Consider the following 9730-nt stretch of genomic DNA (forward strand, 5'->3'; position numbering starts at 1 on the left):
GCTTAAAACTTCGTGTTTGATGTTGGCGTTTCTCAACCGTGCAGCTTTTTTAGTGGATATATTTCGCCTGCTCAATAGCGACCCCCTGCGTTTAGGGCCTGCCATCTCGCGGTGCATTTGACTGTCGGACTGGAACTGGTTTCGTACAGTTATTTGTTTACCCGGTTGGTGGAGCCAGGGGCCCGGGTTCAAGTCCCGACCTAGGAGGGGATTTTACAAACCTCCTCCCTGGGTTCGGGACTGGGTGTTAGCGATGTACCTTTAACCTCCATCCCGCCGAAGGCAATGGCGAACCACAGCAGAATCACCACGCCTTGGCCAGCATAGGTGACGTCATGGCTGCCACCATCATGACGTTGCCTGCGCTCGCGGCACCCAATAATGGCTAGAGACCGGAAAAATTCACGAATTCATTTCGCGATAGGCTAAAATACAAATAGTCATACCTCAGTGCTGCCTCTGCTATTGGCTCACAACTCACCTGGATGACGCTGGGCTAATGAGAAACACCCGACCAAAGCTTTATCGAATCACAGGCTGCTACGCTGGGACGTCTCACAAGACAGCAGCCAATGAGTGGGTGACATTTGACCGAGTGTACGTAGGACTATGGAATTCATCCTAGAGGTCATTGAACCCGCGAATTTTTCCGGTCCCTAGTAATGGCCAATGGGTAAAACAACTCACCATCGTGTAATTACAATTTATTACAATCTTTTAGAGCGTCTGGCCAGCCCGTGCTGTGTGTCGCAGGGACCCCTCGGAGCTGCAGAAGCCGTCCAGCCCCAACTCGGCGGTGGTGAGGTTCTACCGCTACGTGCAGGCCGCGCGCGACGGCCAGGAGCAGAAGAACTGCCTCAGCCTGTACCCGGCCTGCACCGTCAACACCGAGATGTGGCGGCAGTGAGCTGTCGAGCTGTCGGCAACACCGCGGCGGTGCGCGAGCAGCGGAGCTGTTGGCAACACCGCGGCGCGCACATGCTTCCGTAGCTGGCAGCAGTGTCTCACTATCCTGGAGCTGTTGGCAACACCGCAGTGGCGCGTGAGCAGCGGAGCTGTTGGCAACACCGCAGCGCGCATCTGCGGCTGTACCTGGCAGCAGTGTCTCGTGATACTGGAGCTGTTGGCAACACGGCAGTGGCGCGTGAGCAGCGGAGCTGTTGGCAACACCGCGGCGCGCATCTGCTGCTGTACCTGGTGGCAGTGTCTCGTGATCCTGGAGCTGCTGGCAACACCGCAGTGGCGCGTGAGCAGCGGAGCTGTTGGCAACACCGCGGCGCGCATCTGCTGCTGTACCTGGTGGCAGTGTCTCGTGATCCTGGAGCTGTTGGCAACACCGCAGTGGCGCGTGAGCAGCGGAGCTGTTGGCAACACCGCGGCGCGCATCTGCTGCTGTACCTGGTGGCAGTGTCTCGTGATCCTGGAGCTGCTGGCAACACCGCAGTGGCGCGTGAGCAGCGGAGCTGTTGGCAACACCGCGGCGCGCATCTGCTGCTGTACCTGGTGGCAGTGTCTCGTGATCCTGGAGCTGCTGGCAACACCGCAGTGGCGCGTGAGCAGCGGAGCTGTTGGCAACACCGCGGCGCGCATCTGCTGCTGTACCTGGTGGCAGTGTCTCGTGATCCTGGAGCTGTTGGCAACACCGCAACGCCCACATGCTGCTCCAGGTGACAGCAATTTCGATATGTTTGCAACACTGCCGTGCTCGACACTTGGTTCGTTGGGGCAGACAGCAGTGAATAAAAAAATCGAATTTTATCGTAACGAACAGTCTTAAAAAATAAAAATATGACGTGCTTCGTTTAGCTGTACATTGATTTTAAATTGATCTGTTTGTTGTTTACTGCCAGAGAAAGTACACAATGAAAACTTATTATCAGTTCAGTGAAATTTTCTAGTTAATTGTGTTGGAGTTTAAAGAAATGCACGAGGTTCGTGGAGAGCCAGTTAATAATTACCGCAGTATGACGTTACAATGCCTGTCTCTGTGATTTAGGAGTCAGCGTACCAAACTTCTAACTAGGTGGTTGCGGGTTCGAGTCTAACTCGGTCATAATTCTTTGAAAGTCGTTCCTCAAGAAGCCACCCGGCACAAGGCTGGATTGTAAATTCTATTATATTTTTAAATAAAAAATAATAATCATCGCAAACCGATAAACAACCTAAATATGGTATCCAGTGGGTACAGCATTAGGCTAAACAGGTAAAACCAGGAATTTTCGGGAATTATTAATTTCTGTACAATTCAGGAGATATATTTTTATGTATTCATGGAATTAAAATTATATAGTTATATTATGTCTCAGCCATAGTTTCCAGTTGAATGTTCTCTCTTTCCAAAGCACGATGTTTGCATTTAGTGCTGTCCGTGTTCGGTGTGCTATGTTGCCAGATATACACCTCAGAGCATAACATTTTTAGACATAATTTTGTAATGTAATTAAATTTAATTAAAATATATCTGTAACATTGTATTTTATAAAGGTAATTTTGGAATGAGAATTTTAGATATAGGCTACATTTTTGTTACATTTTTATCAATAGCATCATCTGGTAATAACCAATTTTTTTTTCTTTTAAGAAGACGTAACTGGAAAACACCATCTTGGTTTCAACTATTTTTGTAAACTAATTTTTGATATAATTTAATATTAGTAGTTTGGCTTTGCTTGAGCATAGTACATACTGTGATAGAATGTATTTTTGTTAATAGTGACTGAATACCAAACATAGTTACTACTGTGAGAAAATAATAGGTATTTAGCATTGAATGTTATTTTTCTTCCATAACTACAACTGTAATACTGTCAATAGAAAATACTTTGTGGTCTTGAATAGTAAAATTAAAAATAATTTAGTAAAACTTATTATAATTAACGATGCATACCAAACAGCACTTTTTTAATGTTAACAAGTCAGGTAATATCAATGTAGCAACAGTGAGTGTAATTTACTCTGTACTGCAAACTAAGCGTGAGATGCATTATAGACAAAGGGAAAATTCTGAATCGCTAATGCACTAACGGTGTTTTGCATATCTTATTTCTTTTCTCAGTATTTGTTAAATGTTAGTGTGGCAAGTATTTTTGAAGAGTGTTGTATTTTTTGGCACAAACTTCCGTCTGTGATGGTGCCTCGGCTTAATATGTAAGAAACACCATTTTTTGTGCATATATTTCAGGATTTTTGTTCCTGTGTAAACATTTAGTGTCGTGAATTGGAAATAATCTGTAATAGCTGCTGCGTTGTGACTATGGCCGTGTAAGGATATAGTTAACAACAATTATAGATATTGTTTTCTATAAAAAATATTACAGGTTTGGGTCAGTATAAGAATTTTAAAAACCTGGATAAGTCAGAAAAAATCATAATTCTGTTTGTGGTTTTTACTTAACATCCTTTCAAAATAATTACTATGGAATTAATTGATTGTCAACTGAAAAAGTATTGATTGATTCACTTTATTGGAATAATCTTGTCAGTACAAAGGTTATGTGTAGTTGGTAAAGAAAAATTTTTTATATTAATCATATAGCATATTTTTTTACTTTGATTAACATACAGAGTTAGTTATTTTGTTTTGTACGTTATGCAAATTACCTCAACTGAGAGACATTTTTACCGAGACGCTATCTATTGACAGTCATTAAATAAAGTGATTATTTATTTAAACTACTGTCTATAAATTATTTTGAGTTATTTAAGTATATATTATTTAAATAGCATTATTACTAATATATAGGTCAATAAGGATTAGGCCTCTAAAAATTTACCTTCGTTATAACGTAAAAGTTTTTTTTTTTTTACAAATAAAACGTAAAGCTTAACATATGTTTAAGTGCCCAATATTGAACCATTAAGTATTTAAATTCCAACATTAATTAAAATAGTGCATTACAATATCTTAGCTGTCCGGATTTGTTTTAAAGAATTAATATAAAGAGTAGTTTTATGAATACTTTGTGTGATACTTCCCCGTTGTAGCAGAGTGTTACGACTTTACAATGTTTTACTTTTAACTTAACAACTTGTGGCCAATATTGTCAAGTTAACAGTTGAATAAGAAAATTAAGCGCTCACACAAAACACTTTCAGTAACGAAAAAATAGTTTTCTCTGAATATTTCCTCACACTTTTAGTGTCTAAAACTAATGGGCTGTACAATTTTTGGTGTCAATATCGGAAAGAATTTTTTTAGGATGTTTGAAAGTTATTTCCAGTGTAAATGTAGGTTTTCGCTAGAAATTGTTTGCGCTGTGTATTTTTATATATTTATTATTGTGAGGGAAAACTGAAAACCTAGTGCAAAAGGACTGTATTATAATTATTTATATATTTATACATAGCAATAAACAAATCCAATTGGTATGATTGTAGTACACTCTAAACAATTCTGTGCGATTAATTTCAAGGTTTTGGTCCATTTTAGTGTGCATTTTTGAAAACAATATGCTTCATTGAAAAAGTTTATAGCTAACAAAGAAACAGAGGGAAATACAGTTTAATCATTTGAATAGTCTAAATTTTTCACTTTGTGATCTCATCGACAATAGGTGGAATAAAAAACTTTGAAAAAACCTATGTTGTTGCTTTGAATAAAATGTGAATCATAAAACTTTAAGTACATAAATTTGTCTTTACTTTTAAGGGCATAATTTTTAAAAAGTGTCATACATAGTTTTTATGTTACATTGGAATTCACAATTTTTGCCTTATGTCATTTATCTACAATATCAGCGAAAATTTGTCATAATTTTCATGTAAGTTGTGTAATATTGTGTGTAGAGTATTTGTGACTGACGCTCTTTCTACCATTCACAGTTAGATGTAGGTTCGACTTTCATACTTGAGATAATTGTACTGTACATAATATTTTCATTTTTGAATTATTATTGATGTGTAACATGTAAAGTGATAAGTTTAGGGAAGCAAACTGTTTACTAAACCGATATTTTTATACAAAACTTACATATTTATTTCCTTATTTATTAGTCCAAGTTTATTAGATGAAACAAATATTATCGGCTGCGATTACAGCTAGATTTTTGCGTACATGCATTGTTATAACAATATAGGTATTGTAGCTATATGTTCAATGTTATTTATTACATTATTTATTTATTATTGTGTTTGCTACTGCCATTGTTTAAGTAATAGATTACTTGTAGTTATATTTTCAATATTATTTATTTATTGTGTTTGTTATTTTTATTGTGATAAAGTTTCGTTTTGTGGTGTGGAAAATTTCAAAATTTATATACTTTATTCGTGTTTAATATTGATTCTGAATAAATAAAACTACAAAGAAATGTGTTCTAAAAGTTTGTTTCTAATAACATTTTGTAATTAGAAAGAAAATAATACGTCCCTTTTCTTTGCATCAGTCAACGACAAATGTAAAACGTAATTATAAAATACTAATGGAAAAATTGATTTGCTTCTTGATACACAAATGAATCTGTACCGCAAGCAATATAAGTAAAAACAGAAATTAACTAATCATTTGACCAGAAGACACTATCATTACTATAGTAACTATTCCATAAATTTGTAAAAGCTTTTGGAACCGTGCACATGTTTTAGTCTATCTACTGAAATTTTATTATGGAAAAATATGAGCCAACACAAATGGCAATGATGTACATTTCATTCACACTGTTCTAAACACGAAATAATTGAGCGTTTAGAAAGCATTTCTGTTCATATATTTAATTATCATGGAGTAGTGCACACGATAAGTTGATTTAAAATTGTAATTTCAAAAATCTCAACTGTGGCATTTTCATTATTATTTTAATTTATAGAACTATCATGAAGTTACTGGGAAAAATTGGTAACTAACAGACATAAGAAGTAGTTTACTTGAAAATAAGATAAACTTGTACTGGCCAAAAATTTTAATGCCTCAAACATATGCAAGAAATTTGCTTTGCACCTCCTGACGTTTTCCCAATATAGAAACAGTAGTATAGGAATGGGGCGCCGAGGACTGGGTTCTGGGTGTGGAGCCTGAGCCGGTGTCCGCCATATTGGATTGTAACGCCACGGCGGCCATCTTGGAGGAGTGTAACGGGACATAGCGTAACGGGACAAGTTTGACCTTGACCTTTGACCCTCAAAATTCGCCAAAATTGGGCAAAAATTGCCCAAAATTCCTCAAAATTCGCCAAAATTTCCATTTCTGTGAAAATAAATTCCACCAAAAAATCTCAAAAAATTCCTCAATTCAAAAATTAGAATTTCGAAAATCCTCAAAAGTCGTTTTGTCCTAGAAAGAACCCAAATTCCTAAAAGAGGCTTAAGCATCCTTGTCTACAGCCTCCGATAAGCCTCTGACGTCATCTAGGATTATGACCGCCATCTTGGAGGAGTGTAACGGGACATAGCGTAACGGGACATAACGTAACGGGACATAACGTAACGGGACAAGTAGATCACGGCGGCAATCTTGGATCCGCCATTTTGGATGACGTCATTGTGTTCTCGAACATTCCGGCGATGTGTTTTCCGCCATATTGGATTATGACGTCACCGTTGCATTTTCCGTTACGGCTGCCATCTTTAACTTTTTTATTTATCATCCGATTTTAATGAAATTTTTTTTAAAAATTATAAAAAAATTCAAATAATAAAATTTTAATAAAATACTTATAAAAAATTGTACTTTTACGACACGGAGTTCGGAGTCCTCGGTTCGAACCCGGTGAGGGCAAAAAAATTAAAAAATGGCGACCGATCCTTCCCCCTAGGTGACTGCAGGCATACTGACTCCCACCACTTTTTTCATAGCATATATATCGTCAGGTAGTATGACGTCATGTCCGCCATCTTGAAATTTGGACGCCATCTTGAAAATCTTTATTTATTATCCGATTTTAATGAAAAAAATTCCAAAATTCATCAAAAAATTAACGTATTTGAATTCTGTTTGATTATATCGATGTACGTTCTTGGTTCGATTCCCGGCGAGAGTAAACGGTCGATCCTTCCTCCATGAAAGCTACCTAGACTGATCTACCACCAACAATACCAAGGTATATATCGTCAACTGGTATGACATCATGTCCGCCATCTTGTCTTCATCCGCTGGAGACCACCATCTTGTTTTCGTCCGCTAGAGTGTGCCGATACCATGTAGTATAATTATCTGGTCACCATACTTGTGTCCTCAACTGTTGACATTGAACATTGACCTTTACCTTGAACCTTGACCTTGAAAATTGACCCTGACCTTGAAATTTGACCTTGACCTTGAAATTTGACCTTGACCTTGAAATTTGACCTTGACCTTGAAATTTGGCCTTGACCTTGAAATTTGACTTTGTCCTGGAAATTTGACTTTGCCTTGTCGACCATCATGGATCCGACATTTTATGTTCAGTACATGCTACCAGAGGATACCACCTGCTGGAGTACGCCATCTTGTGTGTGTACTTGTATTATAGAGTACATTTCCATCTGGATAATTTTATTCTAACCCGCTACAGTGCAGTAATCATTTATTACCGAGGTGCCCCCGCCATCATGAAATTCGACCGCCATCTTGAAATCATGTAATAATGTAGCTAGAAAAGCGGGAAAAAATCCAAAATTCATTAAATAAATCACTCATTAACTTACATATCGATTCGATCCGCTCCAGTCCTTGGCTCTATCCTCGATCGATGCAAAACATTTAATTTTATGAAAAAAAATAATAATTCCAATAAACCATGTTCAACATTCGTAAAGAGACTTTAAATCCTCTACTACCATCATCATATCAGACGACAAGACTACCATATTGGAAATTCGTAATTGTAATGCTAGAGATTCGGGAAAAAGTTCAAAACTCATTAAATAAATTTGTAATCTATATACTGATTGATTAGATCGACTAAGGTCCTTGGTTCGATCCCTTGTCGATACAAAACAACTTTAATTTTAAAAAAGTACCAGAAAAGTGTAAGGTTCGAGGAATAAAACACCTAAAAGTCTTTTACAAACATAATATTTATTACACAATTTCTATCCTACTACAGAATCACTTGCGAAAGCCAGCAATCTTATAAAAATTTAGCCCTGCATAGACGTACAACGACTACTTCTTAGCTCCAAACGGCCTCCAAATGCTTGACAGCTCCAAATGTTTCCAGCAGCTCCAAATGCTTAACACAGCTCCAACAGCCTCCAAATGCTCCAAACGGCCTCCAAATGTTTCCAGCAGCTCCAAATGCTCCAAATTTCGAACCTGGTGAGGGCAAAAAAAAATTAAAAATGGCGACAGGCTCCTTCCTCAATGGTGGGTGCTAGCAGACTGACTCCCACCACTTTTTTCAAAGCATATATATCGTCATCTAGTATGACGTCATGTCCGCCATCTTGTCTTCGATGCTGGAAGCCATCATAATTGTATCGTCGGCTAGAGTGTGCTGATGCCATGTTAGTTTAATTCTTACCCGCTAGAGTGCAGTAAACATTTATTACCGAGGTGCCCCCGCCATCTTGAAATTTGACCGCCATCTTGAAAATCCGTAATTATTTAGCTACAAATTCGGGAAAAGTTCCAAAATTCATTAAAAAAATCACTCATTAATTTACATATTGATTCGATCGATTCCCGTCCTCGGTTCGATACCCGATCGATGCAATAATGTTTAATTTTATGTAAAAAATAATAATTTCAATAAACCATGTTCAACATTCGTAAAGAGACTCTAAATCCTCTACTACCATCATCCTATCAGACGTCAAGACCACCATATTGGAAATTCGTAATTTTAATGCTAGAGAGGCGGGAAAAAGTTCCAAATTCATTAAATAAATTTGTAATATATATACTGATTGATTGGATCGACTAAGGTCCTTGGTTAGATCCCTGACCGATACAAAACAACTTTAATTTAAAAAAATACTAAAAAAGTGTTAGGTTTGAGAAAATAAAAACAACACAAGTCCTTTTAAAAAAATTTTTATTACATACATACTACACTACTACAGGTACAAAAAAACACTGACAAATTACTAAAGCCTTTTGGATTCCTCGATTCAAACAGTCTTCTTATTGTACGGACTAAGACTTTTACATGACTTTAAATGTCTATCCGATCCGTTCATCACCACAGCCAGAGACGGACTGAAGTTCATATCACTCATATAGTCTCATTAGCCGGTACAACACATGAGTCAAATCAATAACCATGTTCATTATACGTCTCGGAGCATTTTTTATAATGACGATGTAAGCTATCGAGACGTGAAATTAGTTTATTGCACTTATTGCACTGAAATTGTATTCTTTGAACATTATTAGAACAACCGCTTCTTTCATGTCTGCGAGCATTTGAGGTGATAGTAAATGACGCACCACAGTATTTGCACTGATGCGAAGTACGCTCTTCATTAATTAAAGTATTCAATGATGATGAAACTTCAGTTGATGGTGGAACAGCACATATCGAAGTCTCCTCCAGTGTTGTCAGAGGCGTTGCCAACGGGATCTGCTCCAACATCGTCGACGCCGACGTCAAGGTTCCCGCAGTCGATGGTACAACCTCCATCGAGTTCGTCGTTAAAGTCGGTAAAGATGCCATCGAGTTCGCAAGAACAGACAATTACGCGACTTATGCACCAGAAGAAAAAACTAGGTGATCCGTACACCGTCGACGGCAGTAACAAACTAAGCGTCCTGCTGTCTAGGACTCGTTTATATACATTAACCGGTTTGAATAATACGCTAGTCAAATCAAGA

At 37.9% G+C, this 9730-nt stretch overlaps 1 protein-coding gene across 1 annotated transcript in view; it reads left to right on the forward strand.

Moving 5' to 3' along the window:
• LOC134534469 (uncharacterized) overlaps positions 1 to 5309 on the forward strand; it is a 40615-nt gene extending 35306 nt beyond the window's left edge. Inside the window, exon 5 of the mRNA XM_063372945.1 lies at positions 754 to 5309. Coding sequence (XP_063229015.1) covers positions 754 to 907 — 154 coding nt within the window. The 3' untranslated portion in view covers positions 908 to 5309. The remainder of the gene's footprint in view (positions 1 to 753) is intronic.
• The last annotated feature ends 4421 nt before the right edge of the window (positions 5310 to 9730 follow it).

This window comes from Bacillus rossius, chromosome 7 (assembly GCF_032445375.1).
Source record: "Bacillus rossius redtenbacheri isolate Brsri chromosome 7, Brsri_v3, whole genome shotgun sequence".
Classification (NCBI taxonomy): domain Eukaryota; kingdom Metazoa; phylum Arthropoda; class Insecta; order Phasmatodea; family Bacillidae; genus Bacillus; species Bacillus rossius.